The sequence below is a fragment of the Pezoporus flaviventris genome, unplaced genomic scaffold (assembly GCF_033815535.1).
Source record: "Pezoporus flaviventris isolate CSIRO_AGI_PZ_B2104156 unplaced genomic scaffold, CSIRO_AGI_Pfla_v1 ptg000023l, whole genome shotgun sequence".
Lineage (NCBI taxonomy): Eukaryota > Metazoa > Chordata > Aves > Psittaciformes > Psittacidae > Pezoporus > Pezoporus flaviventris.
In genome coordinates this window covers 11,082,015-11,109,706 of record NW_026892571.1, presented here as the reverse complement: position 1 = coordinate 11,109,706, position 27,692 = coordinate 11,082,015, and the positions used below count along the sequence as shown (strand labels likewise).

Sequence of the window (27,692 nt, the reverse complement as noted above, 5' to 3'; positions counted from 1 at the left end):
GCCCGAGCTGGCCCCAATAAAGAACTTTTTAATTTTTTATTTTATTTAACCCCCGCTGTCTGCTGATTTCTGCCGGGGGACGGGACGGGACGGGATGGGACGGGACGGGACGGGACGGGCAGCGCCTTCCTCGGAGGCTTGGCCGCGGAGGCGACCCGTCTGCTCCTCCGTTGCTAGGCAGCGGCGCTGGTTTCGTTACTTCCGGCGCGGGGGGGGGGGGGGGGGCTGTGTGTGCGTTTACATCCGGGGCAGCGCCGCTGTTGCGTGGAGACGGCGCCATGGAGGCGGCGGACCGGAAGGTGGGACCGGGACCGGGAGCCTCCGCGTGGTAGGCCCGGGGGGACCTGTACCCTCCCGGGCCGTCCTCACCCCGTGTGTACCCCACAGAGGCAGCGGGAGGAGGCGGAGGACACGTCCGACCTGTCCGGGGAGGAGGATGACGACTACGTGCCCTACGTGCCCGTCAAGCAGCGGAAGCAGCAGATGGTAACGGGGCCCGGCGCTGGCGGGGAAGGGCTCTGAGTGTCCCCCCTCAGCCCAGCGCGGGGTTCTCACTCGGCCTCGACCCATTTCCTCCCAGCTGCAGAAGCTGCTGCAGATGCGGCGGAAGGTGGTGTCGGAGGAGGAGCAGCGGGACAGCGGGAGCGAGCAGCGGGGTGACGAGGATGACATCCCCCTGGGGCCACAGTCCAACATCAGCCTCCTGGACCAGCACCAGCACCTCAAGGAGAAGGCAGAAGGTAGGGGAGCAGCTGGTAGCTGGGCTGGGTGACTTCCAGAGGGGAGTGGCTTCCATTGCCTGACTCTCTCCTCTCCCCAGCTCGGAAGGAGTCAGCCAAGGAAAAGCAGCTGAAGGAGGAAGAGAAGATCCTGGAAAGTGTGGCGGAGGGCCGAGGTGAGTGGTGGGAGCTCTAAGAGCTGTCAGGGCAGCAGTAGTACCTGCCTTGCAACACTCAGGGATGTTTACACCCAGGGATGGGACAGGAAATCACAACAGAACCCCTCGGTCAGCATCTGACTGCCTGGGTTAGCCTTGCCCTGGCAGGCCCCTGGACAGGGCAGGCTGCCGCACTTGTTGTTCCACTGCCCAAAGGGCTTTCAGGGATGTTGCGTTCCCTTCTCTGTCTCCACATGTGGTCTTTGCCTGAGTAGCTCAGTGCTGAGGTTAAGTGCATCTGGAGATGGAGAGTTTACACTGACCCCCTCTGCTTTGTTCTTGCAGCTTTGATGTCAGTGAAGGAGATGGCCAAGGGCATCACCTATGACGATCCAATTAAAACCAGGTGTGTTTCAGGGTACAGAGGTTGTCTTTCTGAAAGCACTGCCTCCTGGCAGCTGAAGGGAACCAGCAGCCATACAGCCTTGCAGGCAGAGCACTGGTTTGCAGCCACTGGCTTTTCTCTTGCTCTGCTGTCTGGCTTCTTACTGCTGAGTGTAAGATCAAAGGCTGTTGAGTCACTTTGGATGTTGTTTTATAGACAGTAAGGTTTGCTAAAGCACAGTTATGTTAAACTTGAAGATTTGAGGTGGGTATTCAGATCTTGGAGGTGACTAAGCTACAGGAAGAGACTGGGGGAGACTACAAAGCTGGTGCTGCTTGAGGCAGTGTCACCGAGACGTTTCCAAAAGATTTTGGCGTATTCCATCCATAGGCTGTTCTCAGCTGTTAGCTTGGCACTTTCTACTGAGACTTTGGGGAGACATTTCATGTGGAACTGCTCCTGTGCTCCTTGGGGTTACTTGTTTTCCTTGGTGGGATGCTGGAACCCAGCCCCTGGGCCACAGGCTCAGGAGCCTCAGCCTCATTCTGCACCATGACTTTCCTCTGTTGCCCTCACAGCTGGAGAGCACCTCGTTACATCCTGGCCATGTCGGAGGCCCGGCACGACCGCGTGCGCAAGAAGTACCACATCCTGGTGGAGGGGGAAGGGATCCCACCCCCCCTCAAGAGCTTCAAGGAGATGAAGTTCCCAGCAGGTGGGTCGGGAGGAGCTCCAGACAGGGAAGGGGGAAGCTTTGTGCTGGGAAGTGCACATCAGTGAGAGAAGCTGTTGAATGGAGAGGGCCTCTTCATCAGGGACTAGCGATAGGACAAGGGATAATGGTTTTAAACTTAAACAGAGGAAGTTCAGGTTAGATAGAAGGAAGAAGTTCTTTACTGTGAGGGTGGTGAGGCTGGAACAGGTTACCCAAAGAAGTGGTAAAATGCTCTGTCCCTGGTGGTGTTCAAGGCCAGGTTGGACAGAGCCTTGGGTGACATGGTGTAGTGTGAGGTGTCTCTGCCCATGCAAGGGGCTGGAACTGGATGATCTTCAGGTCCCTTCCAACCCAAACCAGTCTGTTATTCTATGATTAATGCTTGGTGTTAGTGGGGTCACAGCTTGAATTCCCAGCAGTGCCTGTGTCGCTTGGTTTTTCCCCAAGCGGTTTTGGTTGCTGGTGCGAGAGCTGCTACTGGGACATGAGGAGGGAAAGAAGGGGAAGACCTCATGTAACAAACGTGCATGTCCATGTTCTGTCACAGCTATACTGAGGGGCCTGAAGAAAAAGGGAATTCAGCAGCCAACACCCATACAGATCCAAGGCATCCCCACCATGTGAGTGCTCTACCTGTCCCAGAGTGGGGAGCAGTGTGAACAGGGAGCTCTTCCCTGGCAGATGCACCCTGTCACCTTGCTTGAGCCCCAGAGGTTTGAGATGTTCTGTGATGCTGCTTTTCACCACTGGCCCTACTTCTCTGCCAGCCTCTCGGGAAGGGATATGATTGGCATTGCCTTCACTGGCTCTGGGAAGACCTTGGTGTTCACCCTCCCGGTGATCATGTTCTGCCTGGAGCAGGAGAAGAGGCTGCCCTTCTCCAAGCGAGAGGGACCCTACGGACTCATCATCTGTCCCTCGGTGAGTGTCAGCGGTGCTGTGACAAGCATTTGATTGACATTCAGTGGCAATCTCTGATCCTCCCTGCACGGAGGTGCAGGAATGAGTGAGTTCTGTCTCTGCAGCGGGAGCTGGCCCGGCAGACCCACGGCATCATCGAGTACTACTGTCGCCTGCTGCAGGAGGACGGGCTGCCCCCGCTGCGCTGCGCCCTCTGCATCGGGGGCATGTCTGTCAAGGAGCAGATGGAGACAATCAAACAGTAAGACCTAGAGGGGTTTGTGGGGTTGGAACTGTGCTCTGTTTCCTGGTAGGGGACTATGGGGTGGCACTCTAGCTAGATGGCTTCAGGGAAGTGTCGGGGCAAAGGTGATGTGCCCAGCAGGTGCCACATTCCCTATGTGTCCTGCATGGGGCAGGAATTCCCAAGTGTGTGACCATGGCCTTCTCTTGTCTCACAGTGGTGTACACATGATGGTGGCAACCCCTGGCCGCCTGATGGACCTGCTGCAGAAGAAGATGGTGAGCCTGGACATCTGCCGTTACTTGGCCTTGGATGAGGCTGACAGGATGATTGATATGGGCTTTGAAGGGGACATCCGTACCATCTTCTCCTACTTCAAGGTACAGAGCTGCTGTGATACCAGCACCCTAAAGCTCAATCTCCAACCCCATTTGGTTGGGTGAGTGCTAAATCCTTGTCCGCACTGTGTTCCCCATGTAGGGCCAGCGGCAAACCCTCCTCTTCAGTGCCACAATGCCCAAGAAGATCCAGAACTTTGCCAAGAGTGCACTGGTGAAGCCCATCACCATTAATGTGGGCCGAGCGGGTGCTGCCAGCCTGGATGTTGTGCAGGTGAGGTAGTTGGGTGCTCCCCCAGACTGTGTGGGAGGCCACCAATATCTGTGAGGGCAATTGATGCGTCTCCCTGCCAGGGAGTTGGGGTTCATAGAATCACAGACTGCTTTGGGTTGGAAGGGACCTTAAGATCATCCAGTTCCAACCCCCTGCCATGGGCAGGGACACCTTCCACTAGACCAGGTTGCTCCAAGCCCCATCCAGCCTGTCCTTGAACGCTGCCAGGGATGGGGCAGCCACAGCTTCTCTGAGCAACCTGTGCCAGTGCCTCACCACTCTCATAGTGAAGAACTTCTTCCTAATATCTAATCTAAATCCACCCTCTTTCAGTTTAAAGCCATCCCCCCATGTCCTATCACCACTTGCTCTTACAAAAAGAGTCCTCCTTCCCAACGGGTTAAGGGATACCAAGCAATAGCAGTTCCTTTGCTGCCTGACTCACCCCTGTGCTTGTTTTTAGGAGGTGGAGTATGTGAAAGAGGAGGCCAAGATGGTGTACCTCCTCGAGTGCCTGCAGAAGACCCCACCACCGGTGAGTAGTGCACTCTGACTGCTCTGGCATCATGGGCACAGGTGCCACAGTGGCACGGGTGGAACTGGCAGTGGGGATGTAGGGGCATGCCGTGAGCGTGATGCTGCAGGACGCTGGCATGTGAGTGAGCTGTGCTCCACATGTGAGCAGATTCTGTGCCCAGAGCTATTGTGTATTCCCCCCAACGATTGGGAATGGGTTTCTGGGGGGTTGTGCTGGTGCCACGTGGCTTTTCCATGATGTCTGTGCTGCTGCAGGTGCTGATCTTTGCAGAGAAGAAGGCAGATGTTGATGCGATCCATGAGTACCTGCTGCTCAAGGGTGTGGAAGCTGTGGCCATCCATGGAGGAAAAGGTTGGTGAGGGTGTTGGGCAAGCCCAGGTTCTGGTGTGCCCTGCCTGGGGCTGTGTGTGGCTGTGGGGAGGTACCAGTGTGAAGCAGTTTGTGATGGTCTGAGGAAGGGCTTTGAGGTTAGTGGTTGCTGTGATAGGTAGTTCTGGGAGCTCTGCCCTTGCTGATGTTCTCTGCTGGGCCTTTGCAGATCAAGAAGAACGGACAAAAGCCATTGAGGCCTTCCGGGATGGGAAGAAGGATGTCCTGGTTGCCACTGACGTCGCTTCCAAGGGCTTGGATTTCCCAGCCATCCAGCACGTCATCAACTACGACATGCCGGAGGAGATAGAGAACTATGGTGGGGACTGGGACCACAGAGGGTACAGTGGGGTGGGCGCAGAGGTCAGCGAGGCTCTGTGCTTGTCTCTGCAGCAGCTGGGGGCAGGGGTAGTCTGTCACATTACACTGACCGAGGCCCAATCCTGTCTCTTTCTCCACAGTTCACCGCATCGGGCGTACAGGCCGTTCAGGCAACACAGGCATTGCTACCACCTTCATCAACAAGGCCTGTGGTGAGAAATGGGGGGGCGGGGGGGTGCTGCGGTTGTGAGGTGCAGCTGGGTGCTGGAGCTGCCTGTGACTTGGCTGGGGGTGTTCTGAGCAGGCAGGGACAAGGCATGATGGCCTGTGGAGGGGATATGGTGATGTGAGGCAATGCCCCCACCCCTACCTGGGCTGCGTCTGATCTGTGCCTCTGCCCCCAGACGAGTCAGTGCTGATGGACCTGAAGGCCCTGCTGCTGGAGGCGAAGCAGAAGGTGCCGCCTGTGCTCCAGGTGCTGCACTGCGGGGATGAGACCATGCTGGACATCAGAGGTGAGAGACTCCAGGCTGGCTGAGGGACGTGTGCTGCGGGCAGGATCCCAGCTCCCAGGCCATTCCTGCTGCCTTGAGGCTGTCATTGCCTGCCCTGCTGTGGCATGCAGGGGAGCTGCTGTTGTAGCCCCTCTGCTCTGTTCTGGGCAGGAGGGCCACTCTGCTGGCACGGCACACCTCCCCCTGACCTTGTCACTCCTGTTGCAGGCGAGCGGGGCTGTGCCTTCTGCGGTGGCCTGGGCCATCGCATCACCGGCTGCCCCAAGCTGGAGGCGATGCAGACCAAGCAAGTCAGCAACATCGGCCGCAAGGACTACCTGGCTCACAGCTCTATGGACTTCTAGCCTGGGGAGCCCTCTGCCCATGCCCCACTGCGTGGGCCTTGGCTTCCACTCAGCCTTGGTGCCCCAGCTGCCCCCTTGCCTTTCCCAAGCCCAGGGGCCTGTCCTTCTCTGCCATGGCCCCTTTTCCAGGTAGTTGGCCAGCTCAGCCTGACAAAGTTCCTGCCCCTGGCAGAGCTGTGGAGCTGTGCTGCAACAGCCATGACATCATGGTTGGGTTAAGTCAGCCTTACCTCAGCAATGTTGGGCAAGCAGGTAGCAGTGCCTGAGGGGAGGAAGAAGCCCCAGGAGGGGTAACTGGTCTGTGGCTGGCTGCCTGCTGCCTCTGCAGGCCCCTGCAGTGCCCTGACCAGGGTCTTACCTCGCTCTTCCCCAAAGCCCCTCGATTTCTCCAGGAACATCCCTGTTTTTTGGGCGTTTTCAGCTTGTGGCTTTTCCGTGCCCCTCAAACATGCTCTGATGCAGCTGGGGTAAGGCAGAGCTTGCCCTGATCCTGCTGGGTGGTCCCTGTGGTGTTTCCTGTGCTCTGCCTGCGCACGTTCTGCACTACTGCCCTTCTGCGAAGGGGAGGGCGAACAGACAAGACACCTCCTGTGGCCCAGCCTCTGCCCCTCATCCCACACACCAAAAAGGGGAAGTTGTTGAGAGAAGGAAGTCTGCCCCATGCAGTAGTTTCAGCTGCAGCAGTCACATTTTCTCCACTGCTGGCAGCCCAAGTCACCAGTCCTTGCGCAGGGTGCCAGAGCGCTGCTGGGCCCATGGAGAGACCGGTGAAGGATGGGATCCTCTATGTGCAGCACTACAAATTTGGAAAGGTAAAAGGTGGATTGGGGGCTGGGTACAGGGTTTGCCCTGCTCTGTCTTGATGCCACGCCTGGAGCTGGGCCCTCAGTAGCCTGGGAAGGGAGACAAGCCAGACCCCTCAGAGCTGCCTGGAGGGGGTCCCAGGGCTCTGCAGTCCCAGGGGCAGGGCTTGTCCTGTGGCCGAGAGGACTCATGCTGCCTGCAGAGTCCCTCTTCTCACTTGGTCACTCTGTGATTGGCAATGAAACAATAAACGTGTGTCACCGAGGCGCAGCCAGCGTGTGTGTGTGGGAGTGGGGCACCAGGGCAGCGTGTGGGATGTGGCTCTGTGCGTATCCCTCCATCAGCCTGGTTCTGGTGGGACACTGCCATTCATGGGGCACCCCTTGTGGCTTGGCCTGCTGCTCTGCACCTTTGGGGTGGGCACTGAGTGCTGCAGCCCTCTTGGTTTGGGATGGGTGATATGGTGGGAGACTGCAGGGTCAAGCCAGCTCTAGAGAGGTGCAAGATGGGTGTTAGTGAAGCAGGCCCATCAGTAGCATCCTCTCTTCCCTTGAGGTGTCAGTGGATGTGCTGGGCTGCAACTCCCCTGCTGAGCAATAGCTCACCTTGGAAGTGAAGCGGGCAAGCCCTGTGTGTGTGTGCCTGGTGTCCTGCTGTGTATGAGGCAGGGGGCTGGCAGTGGTGGGTATTTTGGCTGCTCTGGTTTGTGCAGGGTGGAGGCTCTGATGGTGCTGTTCAGGTGCGTGGGGGCACTCGCCCCCTCCATCCCATGACAGGCTGGGAAGGTGCTGGTGCTGCAGAGCCTCCCCTGGGAGGAAGCGGGCTGCAGGGCCCGTTCCTGCTCCACAGATGTGAAGCTGCCAGCAGGAGCTTTAGCAGCTCAAAATGGCTTTAATTTGCATCAGGGTCTGTCCTGAGCACAGCTCTGAGCTCAGCTGCAGCGGCAGCAGGCCGGCACTTGCAGCAGGGAACAAAGAGCAGGACCTGGTGCTCGGGAGCGAGCGTGACTCATGCAGTGAGCCAGGCTCCCCTCACCCCAGCATGGGGACTGCCCTGCCCCGCAGCACTGGGGGTCTGCACTGGCCCTGGCTCGCTGGGGACCCCCATGTGCCCCCTCCTATCCCTTTCCACCCTTCCTGAGCACTGCTGGCCCCGCATGGAATGGAGCACTGTGAACACAGCAGGCAGCTCGTTGCTGACTTGGTTTTCCCTGCCTGTGCCATTCCTGTGCCCCAGAGGTCCTGGAGGAAGATGCGAGCCCAGCTCTTTGCTGCCAGTGCCTCCGGCGTGGCCCGCATGGAGAAGTTCGACGTGCGGGATGATGGCATGATGCTGGAGAAGCCCTCGCTGCGGCAGTGCGCCCGCCGGGTGATCCGCCTCTCTGACTGTGTCTCCGTGGGCCCAGTGGGCACAGAGAGCTGCCCCAAAGCCACTGCTGCCTTCTACCTCACCACCACGGAGAAGAGCTACGTGCTGGCTGCCGAGCAGCGCGATGAGTGGATCTCCCAGCTCTGCCAGCTGGCCTTCCAGGTACCACCATGGGGTCCAGTATAGCTGGGAGCTCTTGTGCTGCTCCTGGCTCGAGTGACATGGGGGTTCTGGGTTGTATGGGCAAGCAAGGGGTGCTTGTGCTCCTGCAGTCCAGGGGCAATGCTCACATGCTTCTGTTTTAGGGGACAAAGGAGATGACACAGAGGAACACCAGGACCCAGCCCAGCCCCCCTGTCCCCATGGAAGAGAACGTCCTCTACTCCTCCTGGCAGGACTGTATGTACAGGAGTGGTGTATTGGGCTAGGGTGGGCTCCAGCTCCGTGCTGTGGTGCTGACCACTGCCTTGCTCTGCTCCTGTAGTGACTGAATTCCTGGTGCTGGTGGTCTGGACGGATGCGGCTGCCCGCTGTGGCCTGCGTGGGCACTACCTGCTCTCAGTCCTTCCCCAGAGCCTGACGCTGAAAGACCTGCAGTCCCGCCAGCCCCTGCTCACCTGGCCCTACCCCTTCCTCCGCAAGTTTGGCCAGGATCAGGTGGGTGTCCCCCCTCCCTCCCTGGAGCTGCTGGCTTCTCAGGGTGGATGCTAGCTCCTCACCCTATCCTTTGATCCCACAGACTGTCTTTTCCTTCGAGGCTGGCCGCCGCAGTGACACTGGTGAAGGCACCTTCACCTTCAGCACCCCCCGGGCCCCGGAGCTCTGCCGCGCTGTTGCCGCTGCCATCGCCTGCCAGCAGCAGGGCAAGGACACCCCAGACCCCCGGCTCTCTGCACAGGGCCTCGAGCCCCAGTCCTGGAGCCCTGGGGCTGAGGAGCCCCAGCCCAGCCCCACCCCTGGGGGGTCACAGGCCCCATCCCAGGCCCCTGCCAGCCTTCTCCACTTCTCCGCTGCTGAGCCAGAGGGCACAGGCCCCATCATCTATGCCTCCATCGCACGGAGCCAGCAGCAACCCCTGTTTGCAGCAGGGGCGCCGGGCTGCAGTGAGGCCTGGGCTGCAGGGAAGCCGGCCCCTGAGCATCTCTACGAGAACATCTTCTCTGCGGAGCCGGGTCCAGCCGGGGCCGAGGAAGAGGAGAAAGGGCGGTGGGAGCTGGAGTGCCGGCAGGCCCCCGAGGGCCACAGCAGCGAGGCGACCCCCCTCTATGACAACCGGGCCGCCATGACCCAGCTCCCGCGGGGCAGCCCCCAGCAACCCGAGCAGCGCTGGGGCAGGGGGGGGCAGGAGCCGCTGTCTGGACGTGCTGGACACAAGCCCCAGGGCACCCTCCGTGCCAGGCTGGTGCGGCTGCTGAGCCGGGAGGCCCCCGGCCCGCGGGACTGGGCCTGATCCCGGTCTGGATGAGGTTCGGTGGCGCGGGGCGGTGAATAAACAGCCAGGGCAGGACCGGGCGCTTCGGGGTCGGTGCTGCGGGAACAGGGTGGGGGCAGCCAGCAGCTCCCCGCTAGGGGGCGCCGCTGTGCTCTTCGCTGCAGGCAGGCGCGCGTGGTGATTGGCCAAGCCGCCGGCCGGCTCCGCCTCCCCCTCGCCGCTATATAGCGCAGGGCCGGGCAGCGGGGCGGTGTCCGAGTTCGAGTCCCGCGGCAGCCGGATTGCTCCGCTCCCCGCTGTGGCGCCCCCCGCCCCACCGGGGGCCCGCCCGGCCGCGGGTGAGTGAGGGCTGGGGTCCGCGTGCTCTGCCGGGGGAGTGGGGTCATGGGGGGTGCGGGGCTGAGGCCTGGGTCTGGGAGCAGGGGCTTGGTTGGGGTCGGGCCCATGTGGGGCAGGGTCGGGGGCCCCGACCTCGGGAAGGGGGCTCTGTGGGCCGGGATGGGGAGGGGTTCCCCGTGGGGCGGGCTGTGGAGCGGGGCTCGGGGGCAGGGCTGGCTGCCCGGCCCGGCCGTTCCTCCGGAGCTGGAGAGATGCCCATCGCGGGGCTGCTGGGGACCCTGGCCCAGCCCCGAGGGGAGATAGGGGCTGCCTGCCCGGTCCCGGCGCTTCGGCGCTGGGAATGCCTGACACGCAGCTTCCTCCGGCCCTCCCGAGCGGGGAGCGGGCTGGTGTCGTCTTACACGCCTTATATAGCCCGCACCGGGCCGGCAGAGCGGGGCACGCTGGCCCCCAGCCCTGCGGCGCCCGCCGCCGCCCGGCCGTCCGGTGCGAGGGGCAGGGAGGGCGTGGGCCCCTCTGACCCCGGCTGGCAGCGGCAGGAGGAGGGTGCCGGGGGGCCCGTTCAGGTGAGGGGTGTCCGATGGCCGCGGCTGCCCGGGCCCCGGCCGGCTGACAGCTGTCAGTGTGGCCCTGGCAGGCAGCGCAGCGCCGGGATTCCCTCCCGCCGAGCCCCGGCTCTGAGCGCAGAGATGGGCTCGCTCCCAGGTACCATGTGCTGGGCCAGCTGCCGGAGCGGTGCTCTGCCAGGCGCCTCGGGTGGTGTCCCGCAGCTCCTGTGCTGCCGCTGATCTTCCACCCGGCAAGAACGCTTCTGGTTCCCATCCTTCCCTACCCGCTCCCACTTCTCCGTGGTCTGAAACGGTCTTGGCTTTCAGCAGCGTGAGTTTCTGGGATGCTGCAAGGGATAACAAGTGCCAGGTTTGGGCGAGGGAGGGCAAAGCCAGCGGGTCCTCCGCTGTGAGCGGCAGCGGGGCTATGCCTCACTCTTTGCACTAGTCAGCATTAGTCTTGGCTCTGGCACTGCTGGAGGAGATGCTGATAGATTTGGGGTGCGTCTCTAACCACAGTGTAGGATGGTCAGGGTGGAAACATGACCAGTCTCCTGTCCTGTTGTGTAAGGCACCGGCCCCCCTCCTTGCCTGCTCTCCTTGCATTTTTCCTGTGTATCCTAATGCCAGGATCACACCCTCTTCCCTTGCAGAGATGGGTGACATGGAGTCCTACAAGGTGATGCTGAACGGGCCAGCGCCCTGGGGCTTCAGGCTGCAGGGAGGAAAAGATTTCAGCATGCCGCTCTCCATCTCCAGGGTAAGAGAAGCCAAGACCAGTGATACCCACCCTTCCTCCTGCCTCAGGGGGTGGGAAGCCATGGTGACTGCATCCAGGTGGCTGAGGCAGAGATATGTGGGGGATGTATATGAGTTGGGGCCCTGGGAATGCTGCATCCTGCCCTGCTTGGCTCCATGTAGCCTCCTTGGTGCCTTATCAGCTGCAGTCCAGCTCGGGGGTGTTCCGGGCAGAGATGTGAAATGCTGCCCGGCCTCTGCAGAGTCATTCCGCTGCTTGGGGGGGCCGGGGAGGCCCCTTCCTGAGCTTGCCCACTGCAGGGGGAGGGGAGCTGCTCTCACGTCTCTGAGCTGTGGGGCCAACGTTCTGGTCTGCACTCCATTGCTGGGCTCTGAGTTCCAGGACCCAGCCTGTGCCCTTCTGCCCCCCTGTTGTGTGCTTCCCAGCTCCACACCTGAGCTGGCCCCTGAAATGGACAGGGAAGGGAGGAAGCCTGTGCTGGTGCCTGCACAGAGATATGGCTCCCTTTACAGAGCCAGCCAATTTCTGCAGCGTGAGCAAGAGCCGCTGTGCTGCCTGTTGTGGCTGAGGTACCTGGTGTGAGCTGCTCCCGCTGTGATGCTCACCCAAGCCATGTCTGGCTCCTGGCTGTGTGTGTGTCCTTGTCCCTGAGCAGCCTGGTCCCCAGGGTGGGTGCTGGCCGGGGCTCTGGTCACACAATTGCCTTATAAGCATTGGAATGTGACTGCATCGCCCGTGCCGCTGATGCTGGGGCTGCTGGCATGATGCTGCTTTTGCAAGGACCACGTTGCTGGTGGCACCAAGCGCTGCGTGGGGCCTGCCCCTGGCAGGAGCCTGGCACCGTGTGTCTGTCCCAAAGAGCACGGGTCTCTGCAGCATCCCACACAGACCCTGAGTGCTCTGTGCGAGGCTGGAGCTGCCAGTGCCGCTGCCCCGGGGCCTGCGAATCAATGCTGAGCACAGAGACGGCTTCAGCGGGTTTATGCGCTAAAAAATGTTTCCCTTGGCTGCGAGCCAGAGTTTAACAAAGGGTCTGGTTGGATGGAGGAGCCTCCCAGGGCAGGGGCCTCGTGAAGCAACATCCCCGCTGTTCAAGCAGTCCAGCGCTGCCCTCGGGGCTTGGACACTGCTGCTGTCCTGGGCAGGGCATGCAGGAGCAGTGAGGATGTTCCCAAGGGATGTGGCCAGCTTTAGCTGTGCTGTATGTAGGGACGTCGGCCCTGTCTTATGGGAAGGGGTGGCCCTGCACCCCAGAGGCATCCCCAGCCCTAAAGCTCCTGCCCAGAGCACACTGCTGTCCTTGGCCACTGCTTCCCTTGAGCAGGGAGCTGGCTGCACTGGCAGGCCTAGGGCTGCTGGAGCAAGCTGGAAGGAAGCGTCCTGCCCTGGCTTTGAGAGCTGCAGTGAGGCCCTGCTCTGTGGGGCAGGGGAGCACATGGGGAAAGCAGCACTGGTGAGTGCTTTGGCTCTTGGCTGTGTCCATCACCATGACACTGCTGGGTGAGCTGCGAGGCTTCTTCAGCTCGGTGGTCACATAAAGGAGGTGCCACCCTGGTCCTCTGCGTATTTCTTGCATGGTAAGGGGCTCTGCTGGGGTCCTGATACCTTGGCTAGACAAGCTGCAAGAGCCTGCAAGGTCCTGAGCTGCTTGTAGTGGAGCCAGGGTAAGGGCTGGTGTCTGGGGGCTTGGATGCTGTGTGGAGGAGAGACCCTTGGTGCTGCTAGCAGGACAGTGCTGGGGGATGCTTCCTTGGCCGCAGTGCAGGTGCCTCACTCCCCTCAGTGCTGTGTGAGGCCCTGTCTGGGTGCCCAAGCCAGGGACACCTTTCTGGATGTAGTGATGGAGGCACTGGGGAACAAAGGGCTGGCTGGGTGGAGGGGGAGGAAGGAAGCCCTGGAAGCAGGAGGGCTGGCACTGCCATGGCTCCTGCCTGAGCTGGCACCTGCCGAAGGGGTTTCCTGGCGCGGGAAGGGCAGCGTGGCAGGCTGGGTGCGGTGTGTGACGCAGCCTTTGAGCTCTCCCCTTCCCGTGTAGCCCTGTGAAAACCTCTCCCAGATCCTACTCCTGCTTCCAAACATATGCAGTCACCTCATGCCTTCCCCAGCCCTCCAGGGCAGCAAGACGGGGCTTGCAGCGGTGCGGCCGAGAGCCGGCCGGCGCCACTTCATGCCCAGGGCACCCTGTGGTGCTGGGCAGGAGGAGCGGGTGCTGGGTGGTACAGGGACACAGGAGGAGGTACCTGTGTCCTATGGGGTGGCAGTGGGATGCAGGTAGTGCCAGGCCGCATCCAGCCTGGTTGTGGGGTTTGGGCTCTCGTGGAAGACCTGTGCTGACGTGGGGGAGGAGAGCACAGCTCTGGGACAAGCAGGGCCCCGTGCATGGGCAAGGAGGGGCTGGGGCTCGTCGCAGGGTTTTCTCAGCCCTCTGACAACGCTGGGAATCTGGCTCGCTCCTTTTATGTTCATGTTGAACAGGACTTGAGGAAATACTTGGTCTGGGTCCAAGCGCCTCAAGTTCTTCTGTGCTGGAGGAGCAGGAATGGCTGCAGCCTACCCACGTCTGTCTGTCAGTGCCTGCGAGCTGTGTGCGGTGCTCGGGGCCCTGCTCACCTTCCGCTGTGCATCCCCGGCGGGAGGGGAGGGCAGCCTCTGCTTCCCCGCACGGGGCTGACGCAGCGCCGGGCCACAGAACCGTGCTGGGGACAAGGCACATCCCCGGTGCAGGGGAACCCATGGCTGTGCTCACAGGTGCCCCAGCGGGGTGAGGCCTCAGGGAGCTGTGTGGGTCGGGGTTGGTGTCTCCCTGCCCTGGGGAGTGCTCCCACTGTGGGAATGAGGTAACGTCTGCACCAGGAGGGAATGGGACGTGCGCCTGGGGGCTGCCTCCCCTGTCCCAGCGCTCGCCCCGGGCGATGAGCTGGACGTGCCTGTGGTTTGCAGCCAGGCGTGGGCTGTCCGGCGGGTCCTGACTCACTGCGCTCGCTTCCCACCGCCCGGATGGCTCTGAGGGGTGGCCGGGCCTCCTGCCGGGGCTGAGGCAGCACCGAGGCTGAGCCAGCACCGCCTCTGCCGTTCGGTGTCATGGGGACTGGGCCCCGGGGTGCTGTCATGGCCCCAGCTGTGCGCTCAGTGGAGGGGCCAGTGGGCTGGGAAACGGGGGTGATGTGTGGGTCCCTACTTCCCCCTCATCAGGCTTGTATGGGTGTCCTTAGCTGGGACCCAGCAGATCCCTGCTGTCAGGAGGACAGGGCTGTCCCTGTGCTCCCACATCAGCCGTGCTGGCTCTCCCTGATTCTGTCTGTCTTTCAGCTGACACCGGGCGGGAAGGCGGCGCAGGCTGGTGTGGGAGTGGGCGACTGGGTGCTGTACATCGACGGGGAGAGCACCAGCTCCATGACACACATCGAGGCCCAGAACAGGATCCGCGCCTGTGGGGACAGGCTCAGCCTCACACTGAGCAGGTGGGATTTGTGGGTCCTTGTGTGGATGGAGCAAACCGCTCTGCCCAGTGCCCCCAGTGCCATCTCCCGGCATCACTGCTCCTTGCTCGGAGCCTGGCAGCCCCTGGATGAGTCCAGGGGCTCTACTTGGCTGGATGAGGCTTGGCCTGGCCGCCAGCCCTCTCCTGTGAGCCATGGGACAATGTCAGCAGTCCATGGCTCCCCTTGGGTGGGGGCTGCCTTCTTGGGGTAGCAGTGTCCTGGTGCTGGCTGGTCTGGTTTCAGTACCTGCCTCCCTGTCTTCTCTCTTGCAGAGCTCAGAACCACATGGGGAAGCCACAGAAGGTACGTGTCGCTCCTGGTGCTGCAGAGGTACCTCAGCCTGGTTTCAGGGGAGGGGAATTGGCTCGGAGTGTAGATGGACAAATGGACTTTGCTCCTGGGGCCTGCAGGCTTTTGGGGGGACTTGGGTGTGTTTGAAGGGCTGGAGAACTCCCTGCTGGAGGAGCGGCCCTGACTGCTGTACTGCAGGGGATCGGAGGGAGCAGGGTCTGTCCAGCGGGCACCCAGGTCATGGCTGCTGCCCGCCTGTGCCCCTGCCAGTGCTGGGTGCGGGCAAAGGCCAACAGAGGTGAGGAGGCCAGGCAGTTGCTCATGGCCTCGGGGCCCTGTATTTGCCAGCGCTGGGCAGTGCCCTGGCACGGGGAGCAGGGCTGGGGCCGGTGACTCCTGGATGGAAGCCACCTGCATGCATTCAGCTTCGTGCTGCGGGGCAGTTTGGATCGGTGTGTGCATGCTCTGCCCTGCTGCGTGCAGCAGCGAGTGTCTGGGCACTTACTAATTCTCCAACAACCCTCAGGCTTGTGACCTGCAGAGTGAGGTGCCAGCCTGGCAGAGCCTGGTGCCCTGTGGTGCACATGCTGTCCGGCTTCCCTGCCTGCTGCGCTGCCTGGCCCCTTGCATGCTGCTTGACGTGTGAGCCCGTGTCTGTGTGTTTTGTCTCGCTCAGGACTCACTCCCCTGCTCTGAACCCCTGAAATATAACTTCGCTCCCAGCACCGCCCTCAACAAAACAGCCCGGCCCTTCGGGGCAGGCTCGCCTCCGAACCCACGGCCCGGGCTGGTGACGAAACCCGTGACGTACGCGCCCCTGGCGCCCGCCTGCACCCCCCAGCACAATGGGTACGTTGCTGTCTGTCCTGCTCCCCAAGGATCGGAGGGACCCCGTTGCCCGGCCCTGCTGCGCCTTGCATGCCAGGCCCCAGGGTGGTAGCGGGTAACAGTGCCCATGCTGTGGGCCCCCGGTGGCTGGTGCTGAGGAGGCACAACAGGACTGTCATGCACAGCCATGCACGTGCTGGTCCCTCGCTCAGGGACGTGTCAGGCCTGTGGGGAGTCCTGCAGGGCATGGTATGGTGGTTGCAGCAGGACATTCACTGGCATCTGTGGCAGCACGGAAGCACCAGCCAGTGCCTGCCCCGGGATGTCCTGCTGGTCCCATGGCTGCCAGGACGGGCTGGGCACAGTGAAGCCCTCGCACCCCATGCAGCGCTGTCTTCACCCTGCTTGCAGGGAAGAAGCTCCTGGCTTTCCAGGCTGCCCACCCGTGTGTCTGGCAGCTGCCTGTCCCGGTCCCTCCTGCCAGGAGCTGCTGTGGTGCCCTGAGACAGGGCAATGGGGGTATGCAGCCCTGGCTGTCCTGGGCACCCAGGTGTGTTTTGGGGGGCTGAGGGAGGCATGGTCTGGTCTGCTGGTGTCTGCCCCTGTGCCCCAGTGTGCTCCCAGCCCTGGGCAAGCTGGGCATGATTCTTGGGGTAGGGGAACTGGTGCAGGCCATAGGTGAGCTCTGGGAACTTCTCAGGTGCTGCGGGTCTAATTTCTCTTTCCTTTTTCTTTCTTTCTCTCCTCCCTTTCTTTTTCCCTCTCCCCTACAGGTGCTGAGCCTTGACAAGTCAGTAAGCCTTTTGCCTGCTCTTTCTATCCTCCCTGCATGCCTCTTCCCTGCTATTGCCAGCCCAGGGACAGGCAGTGTGTGCTGCTCTGTCCATGGCGTGTGTCCCTCCTGGCAGCATGCTGCCCCTAGCCTGAAGGGCAAGCGCTGCCTGTCTGCTGGGGCCCTGGAGTGTTCTCATGCATGGTCCCTTTCCTCCTCCCCAAGACATGTCTTAGTTGGGCAAGGGCTGTCAGCTGTGCTGGGTACCACACCCAGGGCCAAGCAGGCATCACTGCCATGGACACCATACGTGTTCATTGAGCTCTCATGCAGCTGCCCTGCCAGTGATTTATTTACCTTGGCTTATTCTTGCCCTGTGCTTTCCACTGCTGTCCCGTGGGACCAGTCTTACAATGCCAGGAATGGTGGTCAGTTCTTAATGGTCCCTCCTGACATGGAGGAGGAGTAGGGGGTGTGGGGAGCAGGCAATGTGTGGTATCTCGGGTACTAATGTGCTGCAGTTCTGGCCTGGGGAAGGTGTGGGGCAGCCCCAGGGAGGTTATGCCGTGGGGATCTGTCTGATTTGACAGACCACTTTCACTCGCAGGCAGCCCCTGGAGCCCCCCAGCACCCCTGTATATGACCCCATGAAGTTGCAGCTGATAGAGGATGCTGAGAGCTGGCAGCCCCGCTCTGGGACCTCCCAGTCCCGCTCCTTCCTCAAACTGGCCCGGCTCACGGGCACTGATGGATGTAAGTTCCCTCAGGGACTGGCACTGGCAGCCTGGGGGTGCTTGGCTTTGCCAGGGCCACTGCAGCCAGATTGATGACCTGGTGTATTATGGCACTGAGCGTTGGCTTAGGCCCCGTGTGGCCTCTCAGAGCCGCTGGGAGTTGCCCAGGGCTCTGTGTGGGCTCGTGGTGGTGCCACTGGGCTGGGGCCATGCTGTGCCCCATGCCCGGGCACGGCTGTGTGCTGGTGCAGGAGGGCAGCAGGAGGAGAGGGTGGTTTTCCTGCCTTTTCTTTTCCTTCCTCCTGTGGCTGGTCCTCAGTGGCCATAGACTGACTCTCTCCTCCTTTCTCTCCTGCTGTGCTCAGTGGAGGACCATGAGGATGTGCTTGTTAAAGAGCCCAGGTAAGGGGAGTGTGCACCAGGGTAGCAGCAGGAGCCTTGATGGTGCCACTCAGGGCTGAGCCCACCCGGCTGGTTTGCACTCACTGCTTGCAGTGACTCTGGGGAACCTCTTTGCCCTGTTGTTTCTTCTCTCCTGTCCTCTGGCTCCATCCTCACGTTCCATCTCTGTTCTCTAGCTCTTCCTAAGCTGAGCTCTTGATGGAGCTGCAGAGCCTGCCCTGCACTCGCCACGCGATGGCACGATGGGCACCCTCAGTGCTCAGCCACCGATCTGACTGTCACCTCGGCAGAGTCCTGCCTACGCACCCACCTGCAGGGCTGGCTGTCCTCAAGCACGGTGTGCCAGGCAGGACCCTTGGGCACTGCTGGCACTGAGCTGGGGAGGCTGAGCTGCACCGTTGCTTCTTGAGCAAATCAAACCTGGAGGAGGCTGGTGGCACTGGCAACACTTCACTGGGGGGGTTAGGAGGTGCTGTGAAGTACCTGGACCCGGGGCACAATATCCTGTGGGGTTGTGAGACAGATGGGTAGATGGGGGTGAGCGTCACCAGCGTTCCTGTGGAGCTGGGGGTGGCCAGGAGTCTGGTCAGGAATGAGTGCTGCTGGGGGTGTGTATGGGAGGGATGCACTGAGCCATGGGTCAGTCACCCAGTGCTGTGCCGCCGGTTTTCTGATGCCACAGGGATGCCTGAGTCTGGCTGGGGCAAAAGGGGGCTGTGACGTGTGCTGGTGGTGAGGGTCTGGAGTGGGTGTTAGTGTGTGTGAGGGCAGTTTTGGGATCACTGCCATGTGCCCAAGCAGGGTCCATGGATGGTGCCGGCTCAGCACCTGCCTCTGTCACTCGCAGGCAGCCCCCGCAGCTGCTGGAGCCCCCCAGCATCCCTGTGTGTGACCCTGGGAAGCTGCGGCTTGTAGAGGATTCTGAGAGCTGGCAGCCCCGCACTGGGACCTCCCAGTCCCGCTCCTTCCGCAAACTGGCCCAGCTGACAGGCACTGACAGCAGTGAGTTCACACAGGACCTGGCAATGGCTGCCTGGGGGTGCTGGGCTTTGCTGGGGCAGCTGGAGCCCGGCAGAGGCTGCATCGTGGCACCGGTGTGTTGGATGTGTCCCCATGTGGCTCCTGAGTCGATGGGAGCTGCCTGGGGCTGTGCGAGGGCCTCTGATGGTGCCACTGGGCTGGGACCGTCCTCTGCCCTGTGCCTGGGCAAGGCTGGGTGTTGGGGCAGGATGGTGGTGGGAGGAGGTGTTAGTTTTCCTGCCTTTCCTTTTCATTCCTGCTGTACTTGGTCCTCGGTGGCCACAGGCTGACTCTGTCTCCTCCTTTTTCTCCTGCTGTGCCCAGTGGAGGATCGTGAGGATGAGCTTGTTAAAGAGCGCAGGTAAGGGGAGCATGTGTCAGTGCAGCAGCAGGAGCCACAATGGTGCCCACTTGGGGCTGAGCCCACCCGGCTGGTTTGCACTCACTGCTTGCAGTGACTCTGGGGAACCTCTTTGCCCTGTTGCTGTTTTTCTCTTTCATCCTCCTCTGTTCTCTCCCGCTCCCAGAACTGCGCTGTTGGCAGAGCCACGTGACAGGCATTGCCAGCATTCACTCATTGCTCTGACCATCACCTTGGGAGGGTCCTGCCAGGCTGTCCACATCCGGACTTTCCCTGTGCTGGGTGTCCTGGGCATGGCCCTTGGGCACTGCTGGCACTGAGCTGGAGAGGCTGAGCTGCACCAAAGAGGATGTAATGGGTAGGGGCAGCTGGTGGCACTGGCAACACCTTGCTGGGGGCGTTGGGAGGTGCTAGGCACATGTCTAGGCACAGTGTCCTGTAGGGCTGCAGGTGGCTGCAAAGCTGGTCATGAGTGAGTGCTGATGGCACCTTTGTGGGGCTGCAGGTGCATAGGGTGGGATGCACTGAGCTGTAGGTCAAGTCCTGACTATAGTGCCACCGTTTTTCTGATGCCACAGGGATGCCCATGGGTCTGGCTGGGGCACAGGGCACCAGCGGTAAGTGCCAGGGTGTGGCAGGGGGGGCTGGCATCTGCGAGGGCTATTTCAGCATCCCTGCCTGTGCCCAAGCAGGGTCCATGCATGGTGCTGGCTCAGCGCCTGCCTCTGTCACTCGCAGGCAGCCCCCGCAGCTGCTGGAGCCCCCCAAGAGCCCCGTGTGTGACCCTGGGAAGGTACGGCAGGTAGAGAACACTGAGAGCTGGCAGCCCCGCACCGGGACCTCCCAGTCCCGCTCCTTCCGCAGACTGGCCCAGCTGACGGGTGCTGACAGCAGTGAGTTCACACAGGACCTGGTGCTGGCTGCCTGGGGGGTGCTGGGATTTGCTGGGGCAGCTGGAGCCTGATCCAGGCTGTTGTGAGGTCTGGCACCGGTGTGTTGGCTTAGGCCATGCGTTGCCCCTCTGAGCTGGGTGGAAATTGCCCAGGGCTGGCTCACAGTGGTTGGGCTGGGGCTGTGCTCTGCCCCGTGCCCGGGCAGGGCTGGGTGTTGGGGCAGGAGGGCGGTGGGAGGAGAGGGTGGTTTTCCTGCCTTTCCTTTTCCTTCCTGCTGTGCCTGGTCCTCAGTGGCCGCAGACTGACTTTGTTTCCTGCTGTGCTCAGTGGAGGATCATGAGGATGAGCTTGTTAAAGAGCCCAGGTAAGGGGAGTGTGCACCAGGGCAGCAGCAGGAGCCGTTCACTCCTGTAAGCTACTCACTGCTTGCAGTGACTGCGGAAACTCTTTGCCCTGTTGTTTCTTCTCTCCTCTCCTCTCCTCCTGCTCCATCCTCACATTCTGTCTCTGTCCTTTCACTCTCCCAAAGCTGAGCTCTTGATATAGCTGCAGAGCCCGCCCTGCACTCACCACACGGTGGCTCGATGGGCCCCTCCAGCACTCAGCCACTGATCCGACCTTCCCTGCGGGAGGGTCCTGCCCAGGCACCTGCCTGCCAGTCTGGCTTCTCCAGTAGGGATGTCCTTAAGAGTGTGTGCTCCCTGTGCTGGGCAGGACCCTTGGGCACTGCTGGCACTGAGCTGGGGAGGCTGAGCTGCACCACGGTGTTCCTGGGCATAATGGGTAGGGGCAGCTGGTGGCACTGGCAACACCTTGCTGGGGATGTTGGGAGGTGCTAGACACATGCCTGAGGCACAGTTTCCTGTGTGGAGCTGCAGGGGGCTACAGGGCTGGTCATGAGTGAGTGCTGACAGCATCTGTGGGGCTTGTGCCTCTGTGGGGCTGGGGGTGCATATGGGAGGGATGCACTGAGCCGTGTGTCAACCACTGACTGTTGTACCGCCGTTGTTTTTAATGCCGCAGGGAAACCCATGGGGCTGGCTGGGGCACGGGGGAGATGTGGTGGTAAGTGCCAAGGTCTGGCAAAGGGCTTGGTGTCTGTAAAGGCACTTTTGGGATCACTGCCCTGTGCTGCAGTGCTGGGCAGGAGCTGTGCATGGTGCCGGCTGAGCGCCTGCCTCTGTCACTCGCAGGCAGCCCCCAGAGCCGCTGGACCCCCCCAGGAGCCCCGTGTGTGACCCTGGGAAGCTGCGGCTGATGGAGGATGCTGAGGACTGGCAGCCCCGCACCGGGACCTCCCAGTCCCGCTCCTTCCGCAAACTGGCCCGGCTCACGGGCACTGATGGATGTAAGTTCCCTCAGGGCCCAGCGGTGCTGGGCTGCCTGGGGGTGCTGGCCTTTGCTGGGACAGAGAGTGCCTGGCAGAGGCTGTGGGGTGATGTGGCACTGGGGCTTTGGTTGTGGCCCTGTGTGGGCTGCCCAGGTCTCTGTGTGTGCTCGTGGTGCTGCTGCTGGGCTGGGGCTGTGCTCTGCCCCATGCCCAGGCAGGGCTGTGTTGTTGGGGCAGGAGGGCAGCAGGAGGAGAGGGTGGTTTTCCTGCCTTTCCTTTTCCTTCCCGCTGTGCCTGGTCCTTGGTGGCCACAGACTGACTCTCTCTCCTCCTCTCTCTCCTGCTGCGCCCAGTGGAGGATCATGAGGATGTGTTTGTTAAAAAACCCAGGTAAGGGGAGTGTGCAGGGCAGCTGCAGGAGCTGTGGGGCTGCATGTCCCAGACAGGACCTGCTGGGCGCTGCTGGCACCAAGTTGGGGATGCCAAACTGTGCCATGATGCCCCAGACACAGCGGGTCTAATGCGGCTTGTGGCACTGTTGAAACCTCACTGGGGTGGTTGTGATGTTTGGGCAGCACCTTTACATGGGGTGTAACATCCTGTGAGCATGGTGTGGGGCTGTGGGGTGGTTGGGCAGAGCTGGGTGAGTTTCACCTGCTCCTCCCTATGTGAGGACAGAGAAGGGAGCTGGGGCTGTGTTAAGGGGTGCCGGGTGCTGTTCTTTGCCCCATGCAGCTGGGCAGGGGTGATGCACAGTGCCCCTGTTCTCCCTCCCCCTCTCGGAGATACCTCCTGCCCTGGCGCTGTGACCACTGGGTCCCACCTGTGTCTGGTTTGCTCTGCTGCAGATGAATGCTTCTGGTTTTGGAGCTGTCTCCTTGTCTTTGCCCTGGAGAGGCACAGAGACCCTGGCTTTGCCTTTGTCCCTGTCCTCTCGCTTGGCTGGGTTGTGCCTGTCCGGCCCTGCCTTGCCCTGCCTGCTCCCCAGCCCCATGGTGGCAGCCTGGAGGGGGGCAGCACAGGCCTTGTTCCTCCTAAGATCAGAGTGGCCCTGCGTAGCTGGCGGGGATGGCAGAGCCTGCCTGTCCCCAGCTGTGCGAGAGCTGGGCCCTGGTGCTCCCCACTCCGTGTCAGGTCCAAGTCCCTCTGCACCCTGGTGGGGCTGGGGGTGACTATCATGTAAGTGGGAACCCAGGGTCTCTGGTCCCTGGGGTTCCTGGTCAGTCTGGAGCAGGCCCAGAGCTGGTGTGATACCCCAGCAGGCCTGTGCTCCCTCCCATTGCTCCCCAGAGCGCTGCATTGGGTGCCAGAGACCCCAGGCATGCTGTGTCTTCGCAGGGCTGAAGGTGCTTGGCTTGGTACCCATCATCACCAAACCAGCTGCTGGCTGGGCACATGGGCTTGGCCGGCTCCTGCCTGCTTGTTGGGGTGGAGGAGTCGTGCTTGCACACACGCAGGCCTGTTGGGCAGTGGGGTTGAGTGGGGCAGGCCGGATTAACTGCTTGTTCTGTAGCCAGGTCTCCGTGCCGGACCCATCCCCAGGAGCAGGGATGAAGACTGAGCCAGGACTGGGTGAGCAAATCTTTTCCTGTGGTCTTGGGATGAGTGGGATGTGGGTGCTGGGGGATGCTGCTTGCCCATCTATGGATGCTGGGAGTGGGCTGCTGAGGGATCAGGAGCACTGTCCTGGAGACCTGTGTGTGTGCAGCCCCCAGGACCCCTGCCGCCACCCCTGGCCCTGCCAGCCGCCCTCCCTGGGCTGTGGACCCCTCGTTTGCGGAGCGCTACGCCCCGGACAAGACCAGCACCGTGGTGAGCAAGCACAGCCAGCCGGCCACACCGACCCCCATGCAGAACCGCAGCTCCATCGTGCAGGCAGCGCAGCAGAGCCCCGAGGGGCCTGGCCGCACACCGCTCTGCTACAAGTGCAACAAGGTCATCAGGTGAGCCCTGGTCACCACCACTACCACAGCAGCATTCTGGGTCCCGGCATGGCTGACGTGGCTCTGTCCTGCTGCAGGGGACGCTACCTGGTGGCGCTGGGACATTATTACCATCCCGAGGAGTTCACCTGCTGCCAGTGCAGGAAGGTGCTGGATGAGGGCGGCTTCTTTGAGGAGAAAGGCTCCATCTTCTGCCCCAAGTGCTATGACACGCGCTACGCGCCCAGCTGCGCCAAGTGCAAGAAGAAGATCACAGGGGTGAGTAGCCTTCAGTCTGCCCCACGCCTCCCATCTTTACTTCCTGCTCGCCTATGGGCACCTTCCCTTCCCATCCTGATCCCATCCCATGGGATCCCTTGTCCCTTTCTGCCTTGGATGGGACTCCCCATGGCACGGGGTGGTCCTGCCCCTGGCTGATGGTGGCTCCTCTCCAGGAGGTCATGCATGCACTGAAGATGACCTGGCATGTGCAGTGCTTCACATGCGCTGCCTGCAAAACTCCCATCCGCAACCGTGCCTTCTACATGGAGGAGGGACAGCCCTACTGCGAGAGAGGTAGGACCTGGGGACCCCATGTGTCACCCTACATGGCACTGGGGCATCATCGGGGCTCAGCAGCTGCCCACAGTGGTGAGGGTGAGCTGTCCTGCACTGCAGGGCTTCCCTGAGCCACAGGGAACACAGGGACCCCACTCACACAGCCCTGAGCCCTCCATCCCGGTCCTCCCCGGATGCTCCCGGGGGTAGTGTCATTGCTCCCGTGTTGCCATGGTGATGACGCAGGATGTACATCAAAGGCGAGTGCTGCATCCTGGGAGATGAGGTTTGCCTCCTCCGTGCGCCCAGGGGCCACCCTACACAGCACAGGCATCTCTCCTGGGTGTCTCAGTCATCATGCCCCTGGGGCTGGCAGCAAGTTGTCCCCAGGCTGTGACTGGGGGATCCTGGCTGTGCAGCAGCCCTGCTCCCCTGACTGAGGGGCTGCAGTGCTGGGGAACACTGACCTGGGCTCTGCCTCTGCTCACAGACTATGAGAAGATGTTTGGCACAAAGTGCCGCGGCTGCGACTTCAAGATCGATGCTGGGGACCGGTTCCTGGAGGCGCTGGGGTTCAGCTGGCATGACACTTGCTTCGTCTGTGCGGTGAGCCATGTGCCGCCCTCCCGGGCTGCTGGCAGGGCTGTGGCTCTCCCTGGCAGTCATGCTGTGCATCGGATGCACCAGCAGCATGGGGTCCCTGCTGCAACAAGGCTTTCCCACTTGGCCCTATGCTGGTGGCTCAGAACCCTGCCTCCTGCCATCTGCACCACACCAGTGCTGAGCTCTGGGCTATGGGTGGAAGCCAGGGGCTGTTTCAGCCCCCTTGACCTGACCTCCTGTGCTCTCTCTCCTCCCCAGATCTGCCAGACCAACCTAGAAGGGAAGACATTCTACTCCAAGAAGGACAAGCCGCTCTGCAAGAGCCACGCTTTCTCCCATGTGTGAGGGGCAGGAGTTCAGCTGTGCCCACGCGTGCCCCTGGCCCTGCATGCTCCTCTCCACCCCACCCCTGCTGCCCCCAGGGAGCCAGGCTGGGCCCTTGCCCTTTCCCCTTGCTCCTCTTTCCTGGCAGCTCTTGGCCTGGCTCCAGCCCAAGGCAGTGCTGGGTCCAGAGCCCCTTATACCTGTGTCTCCTGACTGGCCCTAGGAGCCCTGGGACAGGGATGCTGCATGGATCTCCTGCCCCCCAGCCATGCAGTGTGGTGGTTGTGTTGTGCTGAGGCTGGAGCTGGGGGAGGGTCTGGCACAGCAGAGCTGTTCCCTTGCTCGGCTGGGGCCCTGCTGCCTAGCGGCTCAGCGCTCGGGCAGGGATGCTCTGAGCACATCCCTGACTGGGTGAGGACCAGCCCCCTGCCACACTCTCTCCCATCTTCCCTGCTGTGTGCTCAGTGCGTGGGGCTGGAGCCCTGGCCCCACTCCCCTATGGGCTCCTGCCTGCAGCAACCTCCTGACCACCCCACAAACTGCTGCAGTGGCTTCCTGCCTACCCCAGCTCTGTGCCAGGGGTCTCTGCCTATGTCCCCCCTAACCTAAGCCCACCATTCCCCTGCGGCTGGCATGTGGCAGCACCCCCCCAGGGGCTGTGCTGGGATGCAGGGCATGGCTTCCTACCAAAGAGCGCTCTGCCACTGCCGGCCTGGGCCTGTGAATGCCTCTCCCAACCCCACGCTCTCCGGTCGGGTTGCTGCTGATGTAGCCACGGTGCTTTTAGTGCCTTTAATAAACACTTCTCTGCAAGTGCCTCCTGTCTCAAGGAGTTTTGCCGAGCGAGGTGCAGCCGGTTGGGAAGGTCACAGTCAGCCCTTGCCCTGCTCCCTCCCAGGGCCTGACTCAGCTCCTTCCAGCTTTCCAGGGAAAACCCTGGCCTCGCATTCGACCTCCTCTGCCTGTGTCAGCGTGGGCTGAACCCCTCATGGCTGGGGTTGTCCCTCTGTCTTCATAGCAAGCAGGACTGCTGACGAAGGCAGTAATTACTGAGGGGCAAAGCTGCAGCAAGGGAGGATGGGGCAGGGTTTGGACCCTGCAGGGTGGTCCCTGCTTTGCCCAGTTGTGTCCCCTGGTCTCTGCTGTGCTCTGGCCCTGGGTCCTGCACAGGGACCAACCAGCGGGGGCACGCGTGGGCCACGTGCATCAGCTCTTGGCGCGCTCCAGCATAGATCAGCCAAGCGCTTGCTCATGGATGCAGCTGCTGTCCCAAAGGATGGGTGCGAGGCCAAGCCGGCACCTCTGGCTGGAACGGGCTCAGGGCAGCGGGTGTGGGGAAGAGCTGCTCCTCCTGCTCAGCTTTGGCAGCTGGAACGGTCATTAGTAATTGCAGCTCTTACTGTGATGAGCAATTGTAAGGAAAATTGCTAATCTACTGGAAGGTTCTGCTGAGGGCAGGAGCTGGCTGTGGGAAGCCAAATGCCTCCCTCCCAGCATCACCCGGAACTGGCTTGTGGCTGGGGTGCCAGCTGCAGGAGTGCAAAACCCCATCTAAGGTGGGGAGGGGGAAGCAGGAGGAATGGAGGTAGGCGGTGGTTGAGCTGGGTGCTTGCACTGAGGTATGTGGGGCAGTGGAACGGTCACACCGAGGAGCAACAGGACATGGCTGACAAAGGGGGAACAGAAACAGCTGGTGCCTGCCTGGCAGGGCCGGGACAAGCAGGGCTATGGTAAGTGCCCCAGCGTGCGTCCCGGCTGCAGCCAAGGTCAGGGGAAGCGCAGGGGAAGGTGAAGCGATGGTGGCCTCACGTGAGCAGCCACCGAGCCAACGCTGGCTCAGCTGGGACAGCGGAGGGCAGGGCAGGGGAGGCAGCTGTGCGGGACGGAGCCCTGTGGGGTGGCACGGCCCTGGAACTGGTTGTGCCAGCTCAGCCCCTGGGTACCCGACCTTGGAGTGGAGGCAGGGCCACAGCCTGCCTCTCCTTTGTGCCACTGCAAGGCACGCATCCACTGGGGGCTCAGCCCCTTCTGCTTGGTGCCCTGTTGCCTCTGACTCCTACTGATGACACCTCGACCACCCAATGTGCTTCTGTGCTTTGCCGAGAGCAGCTCTTGCCTCCCAACTCCGTGCGCCATGCGAGAGGCTTGCGCTCAGGCAGCGGAAGGAGGGTCTCGGGTGGGATACGGAGGTGGAGCCTGAGGAGGGGCTGCTGCCGCTGCTCCGAGAACAAAGCCTGGCAGCAGGCTCAGGGCACCCATCATGTCCTAAGTTGGGGTCTCACCACATCAACCCCAATGGCAGCAGAGTTGCTTGCAGGGTGCCTGCTGCAGCCCTGGCCCTTGCGCTGGCCCCGGCAGCTGCTCCACAGCTGCTCACACACTCCTGCAGCCTCTGAGGGCGTGCTCCAGCTCCGGCCTGGCTCCGAAATGCTGGTGGGAGCCGGGTGTGGGGGGAGCAGGCAGGGCCCGTCGCACCCCGTCCCCTATTCCACTGACTATGGGGGGCTCAGCCACAGGCAGCTCTGAAGGGCTTGGTTTGGGAAGGGCCACACCAGCATCGGCCCCAGCTTGTGGGGATCAGTCCCCGTACACTCCCCTCTGCCACTCCAGCACAGAGACCCCTTCAGCACGGCTCTGGGCTGGGATGTGGGCAGTGCTAGGGGTCGGTGGGGGGGGGGGGTTAACAACAATGCTGCCTGCCTGGCAGGAGCATGTAGACCCTGCCGGGAGCCCTCACAGAGCCCTGCAAGGTCCGTGCACGAGCAGCTTTATGGGTTCATGGGGAGGCAAAACCTCCTGGAAAAGGCACCATCGTACTCAGAGATGGGGAGGGAAGGTGGGTGGCAAAGGGGCCCCCACAGTGGCTTTGCCCACTGATACCCTGTGCAGAGCGAGGGCATGGCTGGGTCCATGGGGTAGAGCCCACAGTGCCACATCCTTGGAGAGGAAACCTCAGGGCACAGGGGCAGAGGGTAGCTGAGGGCATAGGATTCCCAGTGCCCCTAGGGTGGGGGGACATGGGGCAGAGGAGGGGCGGGTGTGCAGAGGAGCAGGAGGTCCCCAGGTTGCAAGGTCCTCGGGAGGGGTAGCACAGGGCACCA

The 27,692-nt window shown here is 61.9% G+C and overlaps 3 protein-coding genes and 1 long non-coding RNA gene across 17 annotated transcripts; 3 read left to right on the top strand and 1 right to left on the bottom strand.

The window, feature by feature from the left end:
* Positions 1-241: 241 nt before the first annotated feature.
* DDX41 (DEAD-box helicase 41) lies at positions 242-6,888 on the top strand. The gene is made up of 17 exons (XM_061456730.1): positions 242-299; positions 388-486; positions 581-740; positions 821-895; positions 1,223-1,283; positions 1,841-1,977; positions 2,525-2,597; positions 2,745-2,898; positions 3,003-3,139; positions 3,339-3,501; positions 3,602-3,733; positions 4,197-4,268; positions 4,526-4,622; positions 4,810-4,959; positions 5,102-5,173; positions 5,366-5,476; positions 5,684-6,888. Exons 1-17 carry the CDS (start codon positions 279-281, stop codon positions 5,818-5,820), a joined length of 1,851 nt encoding a protein of 616 aa, XP_061312714.1. The 5' UTR covers positions 242-278; the 3' UTR covers positions 5,821-6,888.
* DOK3 (docking protein 3) lies at positions 6,498-9,504 on the top strand. The gene is made up of 5 exons (XM_061456732.1): positions 6,498-6,632; positions 7,861-8,154; positions 8,298-8,391; positions 8,477-8,649; positions 8,732-9,504. The coding sequence occupies exons 1-5, from the start codon at positions 6,576-6,578 to the stop codon at positions 9,440-9,442; spliced, it is 1,329 nt and encodes a 442-aa protein (XP_061312716.1). The 5' UTR covers positions 6,498-6,575; the 3' UTR covers positions 9,443-9,504.
* A 121-nt stretch (positions 9,505-9,625) lies between these two features.
* On the top strand, positions 9,626-25,408 carry PDLIM7 (PDZ and LIM domain 7). 14 transcript variants are annotated; one of them, XM_061456715.1, is made up of 21 exons: positions 9,626-9,762; positions 10,965-11,071; positions 14,381-14,532; positions 14,826-14,856; positions 16,446-16,462; positions 17,052-17,197; positions 17,544-17,580; positions 18,428-18,582; positions 18,925-18,961; positions 19,540-19,578; positions 19,700-19,854; positions 20,182-20,218; positions 20,878-20,919; positions 21,048-21,202; positions 21,538-21,574; positions 22,698-22,756; positions 22,893-23,127; positions 23,205-23,385; positions 23,562-23,682; positions 24,155-24,270; positions 24,526-25,408. In XM_061456715.1, the coding sequence occupies exons 2-21, from the start codon at positions 10,967-10,969 to the stop codon at positions 24,610-24,612; spliced, it is 1,944 nt and encodes a 647-aa protein (XP_061312699.1). In that variant the 5' UTR covers positions 9,626-9,762; positions 10,965-10,966; the 3' UTR covers positions 24,613-25,408. The 14 variants fall into 14 exon arrangements, with proteins under 14 accessions (XP_061312699.1, XP_061312702.1, XP_061312703.1 ...); XM_061456717.1 differs by lacking the exon at positions 9,626-9,762 and adding an exon at positions 10,307-10,329; XM_061456718.1 differs by lacking the exon at positions 19,540-19,578.
* LOC133271012 (uncharacterized) lies at positions 17,757-19,388 on the bottom strand. The gene is made up of 3 exons (XR_009743986.1): positions 19,303-19,388; positions 17,934-17,981; positions 17,757-17,890 (listed from the first exon to the last, which is right to left on the bottom strand). It is a non-coding gene; the product is annotated as an uncharacterized LOC133271012 (long non-coding RNA).
* Positions 25,409-27,692: the final 2,284 nt, after the last annotated feature.

Coding starts and splice junctions, on each gene's coding strand:
- DOK3 (XM_061456732.1), top strand. CDS start 6,576: ATGGAGAGACCGGTGAAGGATGGGATCCTCTATGTGCAGCACTACAAA. Junction 6,633..7,860: donor AGCACTACAAATTTGGAAAG/GTAAAAGGTGGA, acceptor CCTGTGCCCCAG/AGGTCCTGGAGGAAGATGCG. Junction 8,392..8,476: donor CTACTCCTCCTGGCAGGACT/GTATGTACAGGA, acceptor CTGCTCCTGTAG/TGACTGAATTCCTGGTGCTG.
- DDX41 (XM_061456730.1), top strand. CDS start 279: ATGGAGGCGGCGGACCGGAAG. Junction 741..820: donor CCTCAAGGAGAAGGCAGAAG/GTAGGGGAGCAG, acceptor TCCTCTCCCCAG/CTCGGAAGGAGTCAGCCAAG. Junction 4,960..5,101: donor GGAGGAGATAGAGAACTATG/GTGGGGACTGGG, acceptor CTTTCTCCACAG/TTCACCGCATCGGGCGTACA.
- PDLIM7 (XM_061456715.1), top strand. CDS start 10,967: ATGGGTGACATGGAGTCCTACAAGGTGATGCTGAACGGGCCAGCGCCC. Junction 14,533..14,825: donor CTCAGCCTCACACTGAGCAG/GTGGGATTTGTG, acceptor TCTCTCTTGCAG/AGCTCAGAACCACATGGGGA. Junction 17,198..17,543: donor GCTCACGGGCACTGATGGAT/GTAAGTTCCCTC, acceptor TGCTGTGCTCAG/TGGAGGACCATGAGGATGTG.